At 44.9% G+C, this 21,434-nt stretch overlaps 2 protein-coding genes across 3 annotated transcripts in view; one reads left to right on the top strand and one right to left on the bottom strand.

Moving 5' to 3' along the window:
* Positions 1-4,279: 4,279 nt before the first annotated feature.
* On the bottom strand, positions 4,280-6,809 carry AMIGO2 (adhesion molecule with Ig like domain 2). Its single transcript, XM_026000173.2, has one exon. The coding sequence runs from the start codon at positions 6,807-6,809 to the stop codon at positions 5,244-5,246; it is 1,566 nt and encodes a 521-aa protein (XP_025855958.1). The 3' UTR covers positions 4,280-5,243.
* Positions 6,772-21,434, top strand: part of PCED1B (PC-esterase domain containing 1B) — a 141,005-nt gene continuing 126,342 nt past the window's right edge. For both annotated transcript variants that reach the window (XM_026000175.2, XM_026000174.2), the window contains exons 1-2: positions 6,772-6,874; positions 9,568-9,644. The gene's annotated coding sequence lies outside the window, so the exon portion shown is untranslated. The remainder of the gene's footprint in view (positions 6,875-9,567; positions 9,645-21,434) is intronic.

Genomic DNA, 21,434 nt, shown 5'->3' with positions numbered 1-21,434 from the left:
TGTGCAGAGGTGTCTTTCAAATGACTCTCATGGCAAAAACAGCTGATTAGCCGAGTTAGCTGGGAAAATTATTTACCTCTTTTGAGCCTCTTTTTCCTCTCTGTAACAGGATGGAATATCGCCCATCTTTGAGAGCTTCTATGAGAAAGAGTGACAGTATCACCACCTCTCACAGTGTGCCTGGCACTTAGCAGGTACTTAAAAAATTAAACCCGGTATATTTACCATATATACGTGTACCACATTTTATAATTTACAAAGCGCCGTGTTTCCATGCTCTGCCCTCGTCCTCACTATAGAAGGGCTCTCTCTTCCCTGGAATCTATCCACAAGCAACAATGGTCCTTTCCAGTCTCCTTGAAATTATTCAGGATGTTTTTACATGAGTTTTTAGTTCTACTTCTTAATATATTACCATGCAATAATGCTTGCAAGGGCAAACTAATCATCATCTTTCCACACTAACGATCTTATTATAAAATATAAAAATAGGGCTTTGGGGGTTGGCTTTTGGGCAGGGAGACTTGAGAGAACCATGAAAGGAATCTTGACGTTCTCTTTAAAAACTATTGTTCTATTATACTGAAAAAAAACAAAGGAGTTGGGTTTTCTGTAGATGAACTCTATACTCAAACATGCCCTCACTTTAGTGTGATATAATCAAATCTGAAAGCTCCAAAGCCTTTTGTTACGGATCAGATCTGTTGTAGCTCTGCTTTCAAACCAAAAATAGTTTTAAAGATGAGAGGATCTGAGATTTAGTCATCTCAAAGTAATTATTCCATATTTATAATTTGGAAAAATATAAATCATGAATTACAGCCAATAATTCACTCTAGAGCTCATTTAGTATCAGGGAATCAACTCCTTTATTTCTCCAATACATTAGAATTTTTTTAAAAGAGAGTTAAAATTCTTCTTTTTATGAATAAATCCATTAGCAAGGAATAATAACGTATTTTGACATAGCCCTAACCACCACATTTGCTGGGACCAAGCTTAGGATGTATTTTGTGAAAATAGGAAGAATCAGAATTATGAGAAAAAAATGTTTAAAATATGATGGGCGGGCCTTACCCCCAAACCTCCTCAGTCAGTATCTCTGGTTGGGGAGTGTGCAGAGGGCAGCTGCTAGAAACCTTTGTTTATCAACCTTTCCCCTCAATTCGATTGAGAAGCCTGGTGTCAGACCTATCACTAGATCACTTGGTAAACACTCGATGATACCCCAAAGGGGACAATAATCAAGCAGCAGTTATGTCAAAGAAAAGCCAATGGTGTTAGAGGATATTTAGGCTGTATCCTGTTTTAACAGTGCTTAGCAGGATAATCCCAAATAGGATGTCTTTTTAAAATTTGGACTGACAAGGGATCTTCCTTTCTCTTGTTTCCACTCCCATAAGCTTCACCTACATCCCTTGTGACAAACATTGAGAAAAACGTTTATTTGGAAAAATTTAAGAAAAAAAAAGCATTTTTTTTTCTGGGCACATAATTCATGCAATTAAAACCAAAAATAAGTATATTTACACCTTTTTAGGCCAAACAGTGAGGATGAATGCAGAAGCTGATTCTAAATAAGAAACTGACTTAGGGGGCAGCCTGGGTGGCTCAGCGGTTTAGCGCCTACCTTTGGCCCAGGGCGTGAACCTGGAGTCCCGGGATCGAGTCCCACGTCACGGTCCCTCCTGGAAGCCTGCTTCTCCCTCTGCCTGTGTCTCTGCCTGTCTCTCTATCTCTGTGTCTGTCATGAATAAATAAATAAATAAAAATCTTAAAAAAAACTGACTTAGGTCATTCTTTCATATTATAAATCTTTTTTAAAAAATGTATTTATTTATTTGAGAGAGAAAGCATGCAGACAGCAGGAGAGCAGGAGGTGGAGAGAGGGGCAGAAGGAGAGGGAGAAGCAGACTCCCTGCTGAGCAGGGACTGCCCCACCACCACAACCTCCTGGGGCTCAATCCCAGAACCCTGGGGTCATGACCTGAGTGGAAGGCAGATGCTTAACCAGCCAACCCAGCCAGTCAGGCGCCCCTCAGATTATAAATATTAAGAAAAAGTCTAGTTAAGAAATTTAACTCATGATTACCTATAGAGTCCATTGCCAGAAAACTAGCATAGTCTAATGTAGTGAAAAAATACTCTAAGCCCAGGAAAATTTCACGTCTTTGATCTTTGCTTGATTTCTCTCATGTGCATCCACTGTCACAACTCTGTAATAAAAAATGCCTAAGTATCTTAAAGAATAGCCTAGTTACATAATCCAGATTATTACGTGGAAGGAAAATTATATAAAATTTTCGAGTGGGACAAATTTAAGACACAAATTGGTTCTGTTCCTATATTTAAAATACATGTGATCAGACTGCTACCAAAAAAAAAAAAAAAAAAAAACAGATAAAAGATATACCTAAGAACTTAGAATTCGACATCGTAACATTCAGTTCCATGCTTTTTCACCACCATGTCATCCTACTTTTGTTCAAAATACAGCTTTGTTTCTCGGTATTCAGGATTTTGTTTTCTTTTTCTCTCCTTTTAAAAGATTTTATTTATTTATTTATTTATTTATTTATTCATGAGAGACAGAGAGAGAGGCAGAGACACAGGCATTGGGAGAAGCAGGCTCCCTGCAGGGAGCCCGATGCGGAACTCGATCCCAGGACCCTGGGATCACAGTCGGAGCCAGAGATGGATGCTCAATCCCTGAGCCATCCAGGCCACCCTGTTTTCAATGTGATTTTGTGTATGTTGGTTTGGATCTCAGCTCAGCCTGTCACTTACCTGAAGCGTGGTACTAGGACCAGCCACGATCGGGCTCCAGGCTCCCTGCTGCAGGCACTGCCCGTGTTATTCTGCTAAATGCACCGCACGTTTCCTAGGATCAAGGGTTTTGAGGGCTGAAGGACCCTGGGGACCCTGTCCAGAAAAGGTGCAATTCAGAGCTCCTGTCTGTAACTTCCCTGCCAGTGTATGACCCTACTCTTTGGCACACTCAAAGTCAGGGTAACACGGCCCCTGGAGGCAGCCCTGCCCATTGCTGGAGAGCGTCAGTGGTTCAAGAGTTTTTCCTTGTGTCCAGACGAGCTGTGTGAAGCTGCACAGATCACAGCATCTTTGAGTTTCTCCAAATAGAAGAGTGAGGACCTCAAAGGTCATACAAATCACAGCATTCTTCCTAATTAATTGAGTGGCAGAAACGGGAATAAAATGTTTGCCTGTAACAGCTTTGGGTCTCAAGGATCTTATCTAACTGGTGACATTTAGGTTTTCAAGGAGAAGCGGCAATTTTTTCAAACCATGCAACAGAATTTTCAGCGCTACTGAGTAGTGGCTCTACATCCTATTCCAGGGGGTACAAATCCTGGCCACTCACTCCTCAACCCCCTCCTGACCAGTGTCCCCGCCACCGGGAGCCTGGCTTGGCACTGACAGAGCTGTCCCCAAATGTCTGTTTCCCCAAAGCCACCATTGTTGGTCGGTCTTGCCTCCTCATCTCCTTCTCTGTGTTTTTGTCACTGTTGCCCATTTCCATCTTTCGCAAGTTCTCTTCTCTTAGCCCCAAGGGCCATGCAGCCCTGATTCTCCTTTGCCACCTCCTGACCACTCTTTGGTCTCATTCTTTGGCTCTTTCTCTGTGCCCACCATTAAAAATAACCATTCTTTTTTGACTCCCTGGTCTTTGCCAGGAAGAATCCTGTACCTGAGCTCTTCTTCCGTCCTGGTCACTAATTCACTGTGTGGTCTTAGATAACCCACAGTCTTCTCTGGGCTTCATTTGTCCCTGAGAAAGAGAAGGAGCTGGACTTGATGGTCGAAATGCTAGTCTATCCTAATCCCACTCTCCTGTATCCCCTCGGGATGTGGGGGAGTTTCCAGGAGCCCGTACAAGTCCAGATGGAGTCAAGGCCACCCAGAAATCATCACTTCCAGTATGGGAAGGAACCTAAAACATCACCTGCCTGAAATCTTCTTTTTATGGCTGAGGAGATCTAGGCCCAGAAAGAGTACTCGATCACCTGGCAGCAGAGATGGGAACAAGGAGGAGGTGTCCTGCGCCCTCCGTGCGCTGCAGAATCAGGGCGTAAGTGCCTTCCACACCTGGCTCAAGTGCATAATGATATCTGAGTGAGGTATAGAAGGTATAGAAGGTATAAATTCGGGAGAACGCTTCAGAGCCTTTGCCCCCTTTGACAAAATGAACTCTGTATTGTAACTCCAAAAAATCTGGGGAGGGATTTGTCGGAGAAGGTACTTCAGACAAAGCAGAATAATCTGACCACATGAAACATCTTAGATTTATGTTTTCAAATAGCCAAATAAAACAGAACATCAAGTCACAGAATACATATATTTCCATTAATTCAAATGTCCGAAGCACAATACAGTAGGATCTATTCAAGAGTTCATATCACTTGATTTACATATACACGAGCATATGAACAAATATTAGCTAGAACGAAGGTTTAAGAAGTTACTCAGACATTTTGGTATTGACGTCTACGTATTTATGGCAACAAATAATGGTGACTTTCAGTAAGATCTTTTGTACCAGGATAAGAAATGTACAGAACGGAAAGAAGACAAACAAACGTACCTTTATTGCACTATTTATCTAACACCATATGGGAGGTGGCATTACCCAGCAAATTTTCTCAGTGTAGTCTGTTTACTGTGGTCTCAAGTGATGAAATTAGCCAAATTATTCCCAAATCTAACCTTACTTTGTGCTTTAGAAGTGCTGTTTGGTTCTTCCTTCTACGTCTTTTGTTTATTTTTTATTTATTTATCTTTTTATTTTTTCCCTTTCACGTCTTTTAAAAACCAAATAGGACCCTAACGCTTTTCTTGAAGAGAACTTTGGCCCTAAGAAGTTAGTAAGGTCTCTTTTTAAGGAAGACCAGTACATAAAGCTCATGTTTTCTTTCAAGAATCCTGAACACCAAGGACAATGTCCCCTCCAGGCCAGCTTCGAAATGATCAGTGGTGCTAAAGACTAAGATACTGTGGCCTAGAACTGAAACTCTGGAAGACAAGCCCACCGTCCTCCGGCGTTCCCCTGGTGAGGAACCAAAGTGCCCCCTACCACATTGCCTATTAACCAGCCAAGGAGGCCACTTGGTTGCATTTCCAAAAACAAAGCCACGCCATGTGTGTCCTGCTGTTGGTTTTGCAGGCGGCACAGAAAGTGAAGCATGGGGTGATGAAACTACTAGGCCACGCAGGTGACAGGCACAGGCTTAAGTGGTGGCCACGAAGGGTGTGTCCGAGAAGACGGAATTGACCGAATCGGAGTCAGATTTCACCCGGGTGGACTTGAGGATGCCCTCGGCTATGCCCGGCTCACTGGGAAAGAGCCTGACTTTCCCATTCTGCCCCGCTGCGCTATCCTTCAGGGGTTCCAAAAACACCACCCTTTTACCGGGCCCGGCCTTCCGGTCGTCAGCGGGGGCATCGCTGGCCGGGCCGGGGTTGAGAATAGATGAATGGGCGTCGCTTTGGTGGAGAATATTTTTTTGTCTCTTGGTTTTACACTTGCAGGGACACGGCGTCAGGTAGAGGTACAAAAGGACCAAGACGATGCTGGCCACGCAGGCCGCAAGGGTGGTGAAGGCTGTGTTGAAGGCCTCGTGGGCGTGGGACCTGTTCACGGTGAAATTGCTCACGTTGATTGTGACATCCACGGTCTCGTTCAGCAGGCGCTGCCTGTTCATTGCGATGCAGGAATACACGCCGGCATCCTCCAAACGAGGGTTTTCTATAACCAGGCTTCCGTTGCGAAACACGCGAAAGTTCTCCAGCTCTTTCTCGGGTTCCAGCAGTCGGTTGTCTGGACCCACCCAGACGAAATCGGTATTTCCATCACCAGTCTTGCTGTCACAGGGGACAATCAGCCTTTCCCCGACCTGAGCCTCGTGAATGAAGCCAAGTGCCCGGAAGGAGCCGTTGATGACACTGTCCGAGCAATTCAGAAAGCCATCCTGGAGCAGAGGCACCTGATGCGAGCGCCTGGGGTCGGACCACAGGCGACAGGTATAATCGTTCTTAAAATCCATCACCGAGCTAAAGTGCCTCCGGTACCAAAAGATCAGCAATGAAGAAAGGGCACAGTCACAGACAAACGGGTTTCCGTGCAGGTAGATGCCTCTCAGCTGTTTCCCCGGCACTAGATTAATGTGGTGCATGGGCAGGGAGAGGATCCGGTTATAGGAAACATCTAGGAACATCAGTTCTGCCAGCTTGAACCTCCCAACATACAAATCCATGGGAAACTGCGTAAGAAAGTTTCCACTTAAGTAGAGTTTTTGCAACTGGGAGAGTCCTCCAAAGGCTGAGGGATCCAGATAGGAAATGTGGTTGTTGTACAGCAGGAGCACCTCCAGGCCCTTCAGCTCTTGGAACACGGCGCTTTTCAGCGTCTTCAGCTTATTGGAGGATAAGTCAAGACACTTCAGATTTGGAGTCGTGGAAAAACTGCCCGCGGAAACGCTGGTGATGTTGTTATGACGGATAATGAGGGTGTTCAGCTTGGCCAGCGATACCGGGATCCACTCCGAATCCAGAAGCCCGATCCGGTTGTAGCTCAGATCCAGTCTCTTGATCAGTCTGAAAAGGTTCCCGGGTACCTTGGACAGGTTTTTGTTGGTGCAGCTCACGATGTCCGTGGCACAGATGCAAGCGGTGGGGCACACCCCGGAGGCGCCGCGGCTCACGGTCGCCGTGATCACCAGCAAACACAGCAGCTCCCTGCAGCCCGGGGTGACAACTCCAGGCGGGGTGGGCCGCGTGTGTAGACGCAAAGACATTATGGTCGCCTCCGAGGCTCTCCCGGGCGCCTCTCCACCAGCTCAGCCTCCCAGCAGGGAACCTGGTAAACAACGGAGATTTGAAAAGGAGGTGGGGGGGGGGAGGGGGGGTGCAAAAAGCAAAGTTAGCGAGCACCAGCTCACCTTTCCGCGCCGCACCTTGCTTGCTTTCCGGTAACTTTTGAAATGCAGGTTCTGTTGCACGCTGGGGAACCCAGGAGGGTTGATGCATTTATTTATTTATTTATTTTTAGGGGTGGGGTGAGGGTTTGTTTGTTTTGTTTTTACTGTTCAATGCGATTTCTTTTCTTTTTTTTTTTTTTTTCCCCGGGGGATACTCCCGCTTACAGACATCTACCCCCGCAACCCACAACCTACCAATATAACCGACTCACCGTAAGCAAATTCAGTGATTTTTTTTTTTTTTAACGGGCAGGCTGCGTCGTTTCTTTTTCTTTCTTTCTTTTTTTTTTTTAAACTCCCTCCAACAGACACAAAAATACGCAAACGCATCCTACAGACAATTCAACGGGAATGCATAGGAGGGCACCATGCAGAGAGGAACTCACGCGGCTGAGAGGCCTCTGGGGAGCGGCCGAGACCGGGGTCCTCCAGGGTCCGGCGTCTGTCCGCGTCCGTCCGTCACCCCCGCACCTCCCGGGCTCCTTTCCCTCCGGCTCCGGCGGGCGGCAGCCTCTCGCTGGCTCTCAACTTTGGGGAGTTGGCGGCGGCGGCGGCGGCGGCGCCCCGGGGCGCGGGGACCTCCCGGGCGGCTCCGTGGTCCTCGCCGGCTCCGCGACAGGTGCCGCCGCGCCGCCCCGGCCGTCGCGTGTCCGCGCGGGGCGCCGCACTCCCGGAGCCCGGGCCGAGGGGCGGGGCGGGGCGGGGGCGCGGCGGCGGGTCGCTCCCGGGCCCCCTGCCCGCGCTCCGGAGCCTGCAGGACCCCGGCTCCCCGCCCGCCGCCCGCTTTTATCCCCGCGCGCGGGGTCCCGCCCCTGCGCGTCCTGCCTCGGGCTGCGGGCGGCGGGCGGCGCGGGGGGCGGCGCGGGGGGCGGCGCGGGGGGCGGCGCGGGGGGCGGCGCGGGGGGCGCGGGGGGCGGCGCAGCCAATCGGAGCGGCGGCCGGCGGCCCCGCCGCCCCCCCGCCCGCACCCCGCCTCCCGCCCCCCGCCTCCCGGGCCGCGGGACGCGAGGCAGAGCGGGGTGCACGCCCCAAGCTCGCCCGTTCCCGCCCGCCGTGGGCGCGTGTGCAGCCCCGAGCCGGGGGCCCTGGGGGGCGCGGGGGTCCCGGGGAGCACGGGGGACGCGGGGGTCCAGGGGAGCGCGGGGGGCGCGGGGGTCCCGGGGGCGCGGGGGTCCTGGGGGCGCTGGGGGCGCGGGGGCGCTGGGGGCGCGGGGGTCCCGGGGGCGCTGGGGGCGCGGGGGTCCCGGGGGCGCGGGGGTCCCGGGGGCGCTGGGGGCGCGGGGGTCCCGGGGGCGCGGGAGGCACGGGGGTCCTGGGGGGGTCGGGGGCGCGGGGATCCAGGGGGCGCTGGGAGCACGGGGGTCCAGGGGGGCGCAAGGGGCGCGGGGGGCGCGGGGGTCCCTGGGGCGCGGGGGCCGCGGGGGACGCGGGGGGCGCCGGAGTCCCGGGGGTCGCGGGGGGCGCGGGGGCAGGCCCCTCCGGGGAGGCACAGGCGTCTCCCTCCCGTAGACCCCGCTTGTCCGCCCAGCTCCGGCCTCCCGTAGCTCGATCTGGGCCAGGGCCCAGGGGGTCCCGCGGGCCCGCGGGAGGCCGGTTTACTAAAGAACCACCGCCCCCACCCGAGGAGGAGGGAGAGGGGCACCTGCCCTGCAGTGCGACCCGGACGGCGCAGCACGTCCCTGCTGGGAAAGTTCTGTGCCTTTCCTAACTCTGAAGGCAGCATCAGGGACAGGGCCCCATCCGCAAGGGAGAGACCCAGGAAAGGAGGTTTGGGCCCCACCTGGCTTGCAAAGATAGGGTGTTAAGTTTAAAAAAAAATATCTGGATCCAGACTGTTTTTTTTTTTTTTCCTTTTGGGTGGGTGGGTAGGGGGCTGGAATGGGGATGGGGGTGGGGGCAAATGTGTTCATGCCGGATAGCGTCTGATCCCAGAAGGGGTGCCTGCCTGCACAGGGGTTCTTCATACCTCCCAAGAGGCAGGGCCTGCGCCCAACTCCAGCGTGCTTTGATCTAGCAGGTGCAACCCCCGAGTACACCCGCCCCCTCCCCGAAAAAAAAAAAAAAAGCACAGGTGGACAAATATGAGGTGGAGGGCTTGGGGCTGATGAGCTTTTCGATTAAAAAAAAAATCCATTTTTGTTTAATTCTAAGATCAGTTTTAACGACGGGACTGGACTGAGCCAGATGGCCCATTCGTCCATTATATGTGGATTAAAGAAAATAAATTACCGCCCTGACAAGAGATCACTAAAGCGGAAGGGATAGGGAGACTGAAAAGCAGACCAAATTGAGAAAACAGGAGCAGGGCACATAACTTATAATGGTACTTAAAAAATAAAACTGATGTTAAGGCAACCAACACCCCCCACCCCCGGCCCTGGCACACACACTTGAGCCACCTTGAATTTAGTGGGAGTTGGTCCCTACATTGTTCGTGAATGGATTCGTGTGGTGGCACAGATCTGTTAGGCCAGTGCCAAATTAAAATAGATCTGTGTGCGCTGTTAATTTAGGCAGCCTGTTTGTAGAATAAATCTGGAATAGCACTGGTTAATCAGGACTTTTTTTTTTTCAGGTGAAAGCTTGAAATGCTATAGGAAACATTCTTCACTGTGAGCTTCCTGGAGAGGCTGAGGTTGGAAGTTTCCAGAGGTAGGCCACACTTCCTGGGGTTCTCCCAAAACCTGGGTCTCCAGGTCTTCATTTTTTACGGTTCCGATGGTTAACACAGAGACATGGAATTGAAATCACCTAGAGGAACCCTTTCGAAATGACTCACAACTGACCAGGTTTTTGCAATGTTTTACTAAGGAGCTAACATCCTATTGAAAGGAAACCCTGAAAGTGGAGGAAAGCCCTAAACTTCACTGGAGAGGAGTGTGAAAAGAAAAGAGACTCAAACATGGAAGCAGATTATGTCAGTGTAGCTCCAGATGCATCATAGAAACACCGTGCAAAGATTGCGCAGCATAAATAAACCAAATGCGCTCAAAATCCACACATATTTGTCTATTTGAAGTCCCGATTGTTGAGATTCAGCCCATTTGGCAAGAATGGCTGTTTTGAAAAAGGAGTTTTGAAAGGGGCGGCTTTACTTGGCTTTGAGAAGAAAAAGCTAAGCGTTTACCTTAATTATAGGCATAAGGTGTGACCTCATGTTTTGGAGGAAACTTTTTCTACATCCTTTCACCTCTCCTACCAGATCCTTCTTTCCATCCCACAAGGGCAAAAATGTTATGTCTTGGACGCTGCTCTATTCTTAGCTTCTAGAACTCTGCTTGACACTTGCTTGGCATTCAGCAAATTTTTGATAAATAAACTGAGGGATGGGGAACATATTCTAGGGTTATTTGAGCTGAGTCTGCTGCTTGATATTCTGCTCTCCATGCTTCAAAAAGCTTTTCAGAAAGAAGAGAAGAGAGGGAAAGAGGAGCCCTGCGAATACGACGTGAGTCCTAGATCCAGTAGTACCTGAAGGCCACTGCACACTTTTACTTCCTAATTACATTCTCCACCCCCCTCCTTTTTGTTTTTCTTAAGTTATTTTGAGTTGTGTCCATGTCCTTGTGACTGAAAGAGTCCTGGTGCATGTAATGATGGTAATAATAAGCATGTCTTGGGCTATTATTATGTGCTAGATACTGAGCTCTGTGTTTTACATGAATTATTTCATTTACTGCTCACCACAACGCTGCAACATTATATAATCCTATAATCCGGATGGTAAACAACTGTGTTCCAAATTATTTGAAAATGGAATGGGATGAAATTAGCTCGAGGCTCCTTTTGAAGGATTTAGATTAAACCAAAAAGAGATGTTTCTGACGGGGTGGCTCCAGCCTGGAATGGTTGCCAAGACAGATGGTTGAGTTGCCTTCTCAGGAGTTTAAAATAGGACAGATAGATATTCTTCTGGTCCTTTCCACATGGCACAATCTTTTGGTATTTTTGACCATTCAGTGAGTCCAATGGGTAGTAGAGGGTGGACTGATTCTGGGTCTAGTGTGCTGAGGCAGGGGTGAACATGTGAGTGTCTGGCAGGGTCTGGAAGGAAGTCCAGGTAGGAAATCCCTACCTGGGGGCAGGGATATAGTTAGACTCGCAAGGCTTTCTCCTGTTGTAATCAAAGATTTAAGGACTGGGAGATCTGAAACAAGTTGTTACAGCGCTAGTTTATGAGTCTCAGAGTCATTTTTACTAAGAATGAACACTTCAGTGGCACTTTATGTCCTCTGAAGGGCTTGCCCATTCTGTGTCTCCTTTGATTCTAGCACTCATCCTGTAAGCAGGTGTGGTTGGGCCACCAGCAGGTATCTAACTTTGCCTCCTTTTTTAACCTGGGGATGCATCCCTATTCTTCAGGGACAGGGACCCCCTGGGGTCTCGGCAGGAGCCTGACTCAACACAGGAGCTTTCTGCTGAGGCCTCCTCACTTTGAGGGCAGCACTGTGCAGAGGGTTTTTACAGTGTGACTTGGAGCCTCGGCACACACACCTTTGCCCACTGGCTCTAGAAGTGTGCTCAGCCCCTATAAGAGCCCGTTTGCCTTTTGGCCTCATCCAGTTGGTTTTGTAAATCGCCCAGGGCTTGTCATAGAACCAGATCTCTCTCTGTACAGAGATTCAGGCTCCAGCCTCCTGCTCTCTGAACTCCAGGGGACATGTGTCAACTGGTGGCTCCGTTCTCTGGAAGCCTCCTTGGCTAGTAATGTGGGCTAGTCAGTACCCAAGTGCCCTCTCTGCGAGAGCCCAGAATGGGGCAACTCTTTAATCAATTGTCACTCGCTCATCTGCTCTTTCTGTCTTCGAGGACTTAGGCTGCATAGGTTTTGTTTTTTAGTTTAGTTGAGATGAAATTCACATACACAAAATTCACCATTTTGAAGATCATCTGAAACAGTACATACTTATGTCATAACAGTAGGTTTTTAAAGCATTTTTTCATTTTTCCTTATCTGCGTTTTCGGGGTTGTTGCTGTTGTTGTTGTTGTTTTTTACAGTGTTTTTGTGATAAGAAAAAGCACAATGAGTCCTTGCAGATGTTTCAAGTTACCAAAGTCATGTGCATCAATGTTTCTGTTTTATTGTGATTCCTATTTAATATTCAGGGACTCTAGTTTCCGAGAGCAAAATCTTCCCTCTGATTCCTCGGGTAGGAAGTGATTCTAGTTTCCCCTGATTTGAGATACAGTAATTGCTGATCTGCGTTAGCACTACAATCCTTTATTTGGCAAATATTTACTGAGCATCTACGATGTGCCAGGCACCATCGTTTAGTCTGAGAGTTATACCCATATGTAAATGCTGCCAGAGCCAGGCAAGCCCAACTAGAATGAGAGGCTATGCTAGTTATTCATGTATTTCTTGTTGACCAATATCCACACTCCCAGATTTGAGGCTCAACATCCCTGGTTGGGATCACCTCCCAACAGCTGTGAATCTTTCTCTTTCAGCACATTCTTAGACCAGCCTTTGTGAGGGTGGCCTGAACCTCTGCCCCGCACCACCATGTGTTTTTCCATGAGAATGAAAAACGAAAAGGACAACTAAAGCCCTTTTTGCTTGCTCCTAGAAGTACTACATGCTCATTGTAGGAAAATGGGAAATACAGAAAAGATGTAAGGACTCAGAGAGTGCCATTCATAATCTTACTGGTAAATTACCTTTCTGCTCAAAAAATAAATCCATTGTAGTGAGGAACCTGACATGTTGCAAAAGGATGGTTTGTCATAATTATGTAAAGAGAAAGGAAATAAACAGACTTTTTTTCTTTGATGCTCTGAAATTCTCAGCCTTAGAAATGAAGTAAGCAGATGAAAATTCACTTTATAAAATTCCGTGTGTCAAAGCCAGGCTCCTAGCATTATGGTTACTTCTTCCAATTTTGGTCATAAATGGTAGGTGCTCTAATGTCCATTTTGCTCATTATTAGCCTGAAGGGAATCACCTAATTGAATTCCTAAGTGCTATTACATCCCTCAAAACTGGGGCTAATTATATCTCTCTGATAAGCACGGATAATGTTTAACAAACCCAGGTTGAAGAATTATATGAAGTGTTCAGACTATTTTATGTTTTTTAAAAAAACATGATCTCCTGTAGCAGTAATTAATTGGTCACTTTTTATGGAGGTAGTATCTGATTATTCGAAGAAATACCTAATTTGGAGCAATACTTATTTGCTAGACAAAGTTAACACTAAATAAAGTAAAGTGGAATTGAGAGAAAAAATAATAAACGCTACCAGACAGCCAACACTATTGCAAATATTCATTCAATAATTTTTGGCAAATACAAGGCTCTCTGTGGTGGATGCTCTGTGCATAATTTGCTCTGGAACTCTGACCTTTCAGTTCGTGAGAGTGAAAAGCAATAGTGCATTCATATAGCGGAAGGCAGAGGACCTCTGGAAAGATCCAAGAAAGTGGGCTTGATAACAAGACCCAACATTTATTGCATTTTTACTTCAATACACCAGACTTCTCATTTAGTTCTTACAAGGGCCCTAAGAGATGGTCATTAACATCCCCATTGTCTAATGAGGGCAGTAGGGCCGAGTTGGTTTATGTAACTTGCCCAAGATTAGTGGTAGAACCAGGTCTCTCACCCCACTGTCTCGCTCTGATCTCATGCTCTACCATTAGCTCTAATGCTTCCCATTAGGGAGTAGAGGGGTCAGCCCTAATTTAAATTCCATTCAGCAAATATTGTTCGTCCTGGCCACATTCCCAGAGCCATCATATGGTTGTTCTCCTCTAGGAATTTGTAGTGTTATTCGAAATAATTATAAGATATAAGACAGTAGATAATTCAATTTCAAATTGGATATAGCAAAGAGCCAAAATATTTGCAATGGAATAGGTATTTTGGGGCATCGAAAATTCCAACACAAGCAGATTTTTAGATCTTCCTCATGTCTTGTTGCCCAAATAACCGAGTCAATAAAGAGAATTGTATGCAAATAAAAATATAATTTGGTAGAAACCACTTGAATGGTCAGGGATGACAATTATCTCTTAGAATTAAGCAACAATAATGTGGCTCATTTTATCCATGGCATTCATACTGGAGAATTATAAGCAAGGAAAAAAGTATCTCTCCTGGCACAGATGAAGAGTCTTAAACATCCTTTAATCACATGCCAAATGGCAATGTGATAAAGAGAAAAAGTGGGGGGGGGGGTGGTAAAACAGAGCCTTGAGTGACAAATCAACTTTCTGGGTTGTGGTGGCAGAAATTCCATTTCTTAACTGTGTATGTCTTAGGTCAGTGACCCAATCTTTCAGACTCAACTTCCTCATATGTAAAATGGACATATAGGACTAGCATATGCACCATTTCACAAGGTTGACTGAGATGAGACCTGGAAAGTTCCTTTGGAAATGGTAACGCTGGAAGAGTCTCATGATGAACCCCAATCATGTGCTATTCATCCTTGCTGCCCTTGCGCCTTGGACGTGATCTGACCCGGCACAGATGTTTGACAAATGTCTGTCGGACCTAATGGAACCGAAGCTAGGTTTATGTACAAAATAAACAGAGCTGGAGAGGTGCCTGGCCACGATGATGTTTGTACTAATTATGTGACTCCCCTGAGCCTGGCTGTACCAGAGTACAGCGGGTCCTCCAAATGAGGACCTGCTGTTGGCTCAGCCCTGCTGCATTCTCAGTGGCACTCTGCTGCAGAGTGGAATGAGCTGCCGGTCTGCAGGCCTGGGCTTCTCAAAGCCCCTTGGGACTTGAAGCTGGCTTGCTGTGGGGGGGACATATCCTGGGAGGAGACCTTTAAAAGCTAGGGGTGATGATTGGCAATCTCAAGACATACTGGAGAGTGCTCAAAGGAGTTTTGAACCAGAGGGAAGAACAAAATTAAAAAAAAAAAACCAATAATAATAATAATCACTCTCTCCAGAGAGCAGTTTTAACATGCTGTCACTTGCATTGTGAAAGAAACACATGGTAGGAAACCAGAGAAGGTTTCCTTGGAAGCTGTTGTATAGAAGAGGTGAGGGGCAAGTCTGAACAAGGTGCTGGAGGATGAGTCTGCTCATTGACATTTCCTGCTTTATAGAAACAGCAGGATGATGGGAAACATGCTATTGTGGCAGTTGTCCACATTTATCTAAAAGTAGAATTTTTTCATTTACTCAGTTATAGTTTTTGAAACAATTGGACATCTGAATTCCTCTCTTCCAAATCCCCTTTGCTGGGAAGGCCCTGAGGACCTGAGGTCCATTTGTACAAACAGAATATGGGTTTAGCCATTAAGTATCAAAGTGTGTTTGCTTGTTTGGTATGTGTGGGAGAAAGCTGGATGGTGGACTCTCCAGATGGGACCACTTTCATAACCTCAACGTAGGTTGACAGGTTCAGAAACCTGATATATATTTTTTAAGATTTTATTTATTTATTCATGAGAGGCAGAGAGAGAGAGAGAGAGAGAGAGAGAGAGAGAGAGGCAGAGGCAGAGGCAGAAACAGACTCTCCGCAGAGCATAGAGCCCGATGCGGCACTTGATCCCAGGACCCCAGGATCAGGACTCCAGCAGAAGGTAGACGCTTACCTGATGGAGCCACCCAGGTGCCCCTGAAACTTGATATTTTGGATGTCCCAGAGTTAATTGTGGAGAATGTGAATGATTTATAAAGTAAACCAAAAGAATACCTACCTATGGATTTAAAGTAGAAATCAAGTGGATCAGACCTTGATAATGGGCTTTATCATAGTCTCTGCCTGTAAGAAAGCTTTGGGGAGTCAAGTTTATATTCATAGGTATGTTTGACGAGTATGAAATGATGGAGAAGAGTAGGTTGTTTGATGAATTTATTTTATATTTTCTTAAAGATTTTATGTATTTATTTATGAGAGAGGCAGAGACACGGGCAGAGGGAGAAGCAGGCTCCATGCAGGGAGCTGGATGTGGGACTCGATCCCAGGACTCCGGGATCACGCCCTGAGCCAAAGGCAGACATTCAATCACTGAGCCACCCAAGGATCCCCTGTTTGATGACTTTAATGTTTAGTGGTATCAAACTATTATGGCATGATAAATCCATTGCCTCAAAAGAGGTATGTATGTCTGCCAAGAAGACCGCATGTACAGACTGCTTGAATGTGGCACTGTCATCTCTGCGCAGAAGATGCCAAGCAGTTAATCAATCAACTTTTAAGTTACACAGGAAAAATAATGGCATCATGATTATGCCCTAATAAGAAAATTACTCCTTTTATGACAATCTCTCTCTCTCTCTTTTTTCATCACTACGGTAACAACATACAAAGGCAGAGCATCATAAATAAGGCTGAATGGTGGTCACACAGAAGACAGGCAGTTGAACAAAGATCGCAGCTCTTATCAGAAAGCTATCAGGGGGCGCCTGGGTGGTGTAGTCGGCTGAGCGACTGACTCTTGGTTTCAGCTCAGGGTCATGGGATCGAGCCTGGCATCGGGCTTTGTGCTCAGCTCAGAGTCTGCTTAAGACTCTCTCTGCCTCTCCCCCCTGCACTCTCTCTCAAATAAATAAATCTGTTAAAAAGAATTTTTTAAAAAAGAAAGAAAAAAGGTATCAGAAAGTTGCAGAGTTACCCGGAGAGAAAAAGCAGGTCTCCAGAGCTAAGTCCTGAGAAGCAGGCATTTTGCAGAACTTCAATAAAACATCAATGATAAATATGTACATTGACAGTAAAATGAATAATTCCATAAACAGGAATTGAATTCCGTCCAACCATTCTGATGAGAAAAATGACAAGTTCCCGTAAAGGCAGTCATGAGACAAGAATCGTGGAGCATGCCTGGAAGAGAATAAGCCAAATTAGGGCAATGTCACCCAAATCAAGGAAAGGAACATTTACCAGCACTCTAAAGGTCCCACGTGCCCTTGTGGGCACTAACTCCCCAGGGGTAACCACTCTCCTGACTTCCACCAACATGGATTAGTTCTGTTTGTTTTTATGCTTTGTAGAGATGAAATATATACTCTTTGTGTCTGGCTCTGATTGTTCAACTTACATTTGAGAGACCCATCCTTATTTTTGCATGTCGTCCTAGATCATTTTCGTAGCTGTATAGTATTCCACTATGGACTCTATCACAATTGATTGAGCCATTTTATTATTGATGGACATCTGAGTAATTTTCAGTGTTTTCTATTTCACGTACTATTGCCATGAACATTCTAATACACGTCTTTTGATGAGCATAGCAGACATATTTCTATTGGGCGTCTACTTCAGTATGTATTTGCTTGGTCACGGGTTGTTGTACCCATATTCAACTTGAGTAGTTAACTGTCATGCTCGCTTCGGCAGCACGTATATCGAGTAGTTAACTGCCAGTTTTCCAGGGTGGATGTGCAAATTATTTCTACCACTAGTATGAGAGAATTCCTATTCCTCCACATTCTCATCAACACTCTTTATTTTCCATCTTTTTCATTGTGACCATTTTGGGGGGTAGGTAGTGGCATTCCATTGAGCCTTTTTAAAAAAGAAAAAAAGAATTTATTTATTTATTTATTTGAGAGAGAGAGAACACACAAGAAGAAGGGATGGGCAGAGGGAGAGGGAGAAGCAGGCTCCCTGCTGAGCAGGGAGCCTAACACAGGCCTCAATCCCAGGACCCGGGGATTATGACCTGAGCCGAAGGCAGAAGCTCAACAGACAGAGCCACCCAGGTGCCCCTCCATTGACCTTTTAATGTGCATTTATCTGACAACTAATGAACTTGGCAATTTTTCATATGGTTATCATCCATTTACGTGTCCCCCTATATGAGACTTTGGCCCATTCTGCTATGGAGCTGTCTTTTTCTTATTGATTCTTTACATATTCTGGATTTGTGGTTATTTATCATATATATTAGGTAAGTGTCCATAAATATACATATTTAATATTTTATGTCCCCCATGGGTTGCCATTTTGTTCACTTTGATGAATAGAAGTTCTTAGTTTTTTGTTTTTTTTTTTTTTTTAAGATTTATTTATTTATTTACTCATGAGAGACACAGAGAGAGAGAGGCAGAGACACAGGCAGAGGGAGAAGCAGGCTCCATGCAGGGAGCCCGACGTGGGACTCGATCCTGGGTCTCCAGGATCATGCCCTGGGCTGAAGGCAGCGCTAAACTGCTAAGCCACTGGGGCTGCCCAGTTCTTAGTTTTAATATAACCAAGTTTATCATGATTTTTTCTTTCATGTTTCTTCTTTTTTATTTTCTATTTAGGAAAGCATTGCCTACTCCAAGATCAGGAAGATGTTTTCCTCTAAAAGCTTTATTATTTTAGCTTTCAGTTTATTTCTCTGATCTATCTTGCTATGATCTGAGCTTCCCCCCCCCTCCCAAAATTCATATGTTGAAATCCTAACCCCTAAGGTGATGGATTTAGAAGGTGGGGCATTTGGGGCATGATTAGCTCCCAAGAGCAGAGGCCTCATGAATGGAATTAGGCTACAGAGAGATCCCTCATCACCTCCCGCCATGGGAAGACATCAAAAAGATGCCATCTATGAATGAGAAAGCAGACCCTCACCAGACACCAGAGTTTATTGTATTTTTATTGTAGCAGCCTAAACAAAGACACACCTGGAGTTGATTCTTGTGTGTCATGTGAGGGAGAAGTCAATATACATTTTTTCCCGTATGGATATTCAATTACCCCGTCATGAATGATTGAAAAGACCATCCTTTTCCCGACTGTCCTGCATGATCACTTTTGTCATAAATCATGTGATCATGTATGTATGTGTGGGTCTGTTCCATTAGACAGTTATCTGTTCTTGTACCAGTACCACACAATTTTGATTACCGTAGCATTAATATTATTTTTTTAATGTTATTTATTTATTGAAGTAATCTCAACACCTGATGTGGAACTCAAAGTCTCATGCTTCTCCAGCGGAGCCAGCCAGGTGCTCCAATTACCATAGCCTTATAAGAGTTTCTGATATCTCATAATGTTAGTACTTAATATTTGCTCTTCTTGGCCTTTTGTATTTCCATAAGAATTTTATTTTATTATTTTTTTAGAGAGCAAAGTGGGTAGAGGGGCAGAGTGACAGAGAAGATCTTAAGCAGTTTCCATACCCAGCAGGGAGTCCAAGGCGATCTCACAACCCTGACATCATGACCTGAGCCAAAATCAAGAGTTGGATACTCCCTGTAAATTTTAAAATTGACTTATAAATTCTTGGGAAAAGAAACCCCCAGCTTGGATTTTGAGTGCGAGGGCGTCGAAATATGTATTAATTTGGAAAGAACGCACATTTTACGATATTGAATCACCCATTCCGTAACAATATACATCCATCCATCCATTTGGCTCTCTCTTATTTTTTCTCAATAATATTTCGTAATTTTCAGTTAGAGGTCTTGTATATTTTTAATAGATTTATTTCTCAGTGTTTGAGTTTCTGGATGCTATTGCAAATATGTTTTATGTTCTATTTGCTTATTGCTGCTATATACAAATATGACTCATGCCGTAGTCAGCTTGGGCTGCTATAACAAAATACCACAAACTGAATGGATTATAGACGACATTTATATATCACAGCTCTGGAGGCTGGGATCAGATCAGATCAAGGTGCTGGCAGGTTTGGTGTCCGGAGAGGACCTTTTTATTCATAGATAGTGGCTTTTGGCCACGTTCAACATGATGGAAGGAAGGGGATGAGGGCTCTCTCTGGAGGCTCTTTTATAAGAACACTAATCCTGTTCATGAAGGCTCTGTTCTCATGATCATTAGATCTCCCAAATACCTCATCTCTTAATAACATCACTTTGGGGGTTAGGATTTGAAAATAGAAATTTTGGAGGGAAGACAAACATTCAATCCATAGCAAATTAATTTTAGTATTTTGGCTATATCCAGTGTCCTTTCTATATTCTTTTATTAATTCTAAGAGTTTGTCTATAGATTCTTTAGAAATTTTCCATGTGCATGATCTTATTGTTTGGAAATGACCGTTTATTTCTTCCTTTTCAACCTCCATGAGTTTTCTTTCTCTTGTCTTTTGCACAGACAAGACCTCCAGTTACAGTGTAGAATAGAAGTGGTCACAGTGGCTATTCTAGACTCAGTCCCAATATTTGAGGAAAGTTTTCAATACTCTACCATTGAAAATGATGTTTGCTGTGGGTATTGAGTAGATCCTCTTTATCATATTAAGGAAGTTTTATTCTTAGTTGGCTAAAAGTTTTTATCACAAATGAATATTGAATTTATCAAATATTCGTCCTGCATTCAAAATGATCATGTGATCTCATTCCTTTTTCTGTGAATGTGGTAAGCTAAGTTTATGATCTTCGAATGTTAAACCACACTTACATACCTAGACTGAACTGCACTTAATTTACTGTATCCCTGGATTTGATTTCCGAATATTTTGTTAAGAATATTAAAATAATGTTTACAAGAAAGATTTGCATTTTTTTTCCCTTAGAATGTTAGAATTTCAAGGTCAAGTCTCTGCTGTTTTCATTTATTGAGAAGTCTGGGAAACTTTGACACTGTTTCCACCTTCTTGAAGAATTATATAAGACAAGTGTTCCTTTTCTTAAGTTGTTTTTTTGTTTTTAAGATTTTATTTATTTACTCATGAGAGACACAGAGAGAGAAGCAGAGACATAGGTAGCAGGAGAAGCAGGCCCCTGCAGGGAACCCAATAAGGGACTCTATCCCCAGGCCCAGGATCACACCCTGAGCCTAGGCAGACACTCAACCCCTGAGTCACCCACGCATCCCTGGTTTTTGGAAGAATTCATCGATAAACCCTCTGGGCCTGGGATTTTCTTTGGGAAAGGTTTCTAAATTATAGTTTCAAATTTTTCATACATAGAAGATTGTTTATATTTTCTATTTCTTCTTCTATCAGCTTTGGTAAGTTGTGATTTTCAAATAATTTGTCCATTTCATCTAAATTATCAAATTTATCTGCAGAGTCGTCTTCAGAATACCTTTATTGTGCGATCTATGTGATATCCTCTTTCTCACTGCTGTTGTTGCTAATTTGCATTTTATCTACTTTTTAAATATCAGTCTTGTTAGGGTTTTGTCAATTTTGCTAATCTTTTGGAAGAACCAATTTTTGAGTTTGTTGATTTTCTCAATTATGTTTGATTTTTATTCCCTTGGTTTCAGCTTTTATCATTTATTTCCTTAGGTTTGGTTGCTGCTCTTTGCTCTAGCTTTTTGAGATTAATACTTCAATTGTTGATTTTTTTAGACCTTTACATATGCATTTAAAACTATATATTTCCTTTTAAGCATCATTTTAGCTTTTCCCATAAGTTTTGAAATGTACTTTTTTATTATTCAGTTTAAAATATTTTCTAACTTCATTTTTCCTTTGTCTTATGGATTATTTCAAGTGTATTATTTAATTTTTAGGCAGCTGGGTTTTTTTTTTTCTATTTGTATTTTTGACCTCTAGTTTGATTCCATGGTG

This window comes from Vulpes vulpes, chromosome 8 (assembly GCF_048418805.1).
Source record: "Vulpes vulpes isolate BD-2025 chromosome 8, VulVul3, whole genome shotgun sequence".
NCBI classification, from domain to species: Eukaryota; Metazoa; Chordata; class Mammalia; order Carnivora; family Canidae; genus Vulpes; species Vulpes vulpes.
The sequence above is the reverse complement of the archived record's forward strand: the minus strand, read 5'-3'. Positions and strand labels throughout refer to the sequence as shown.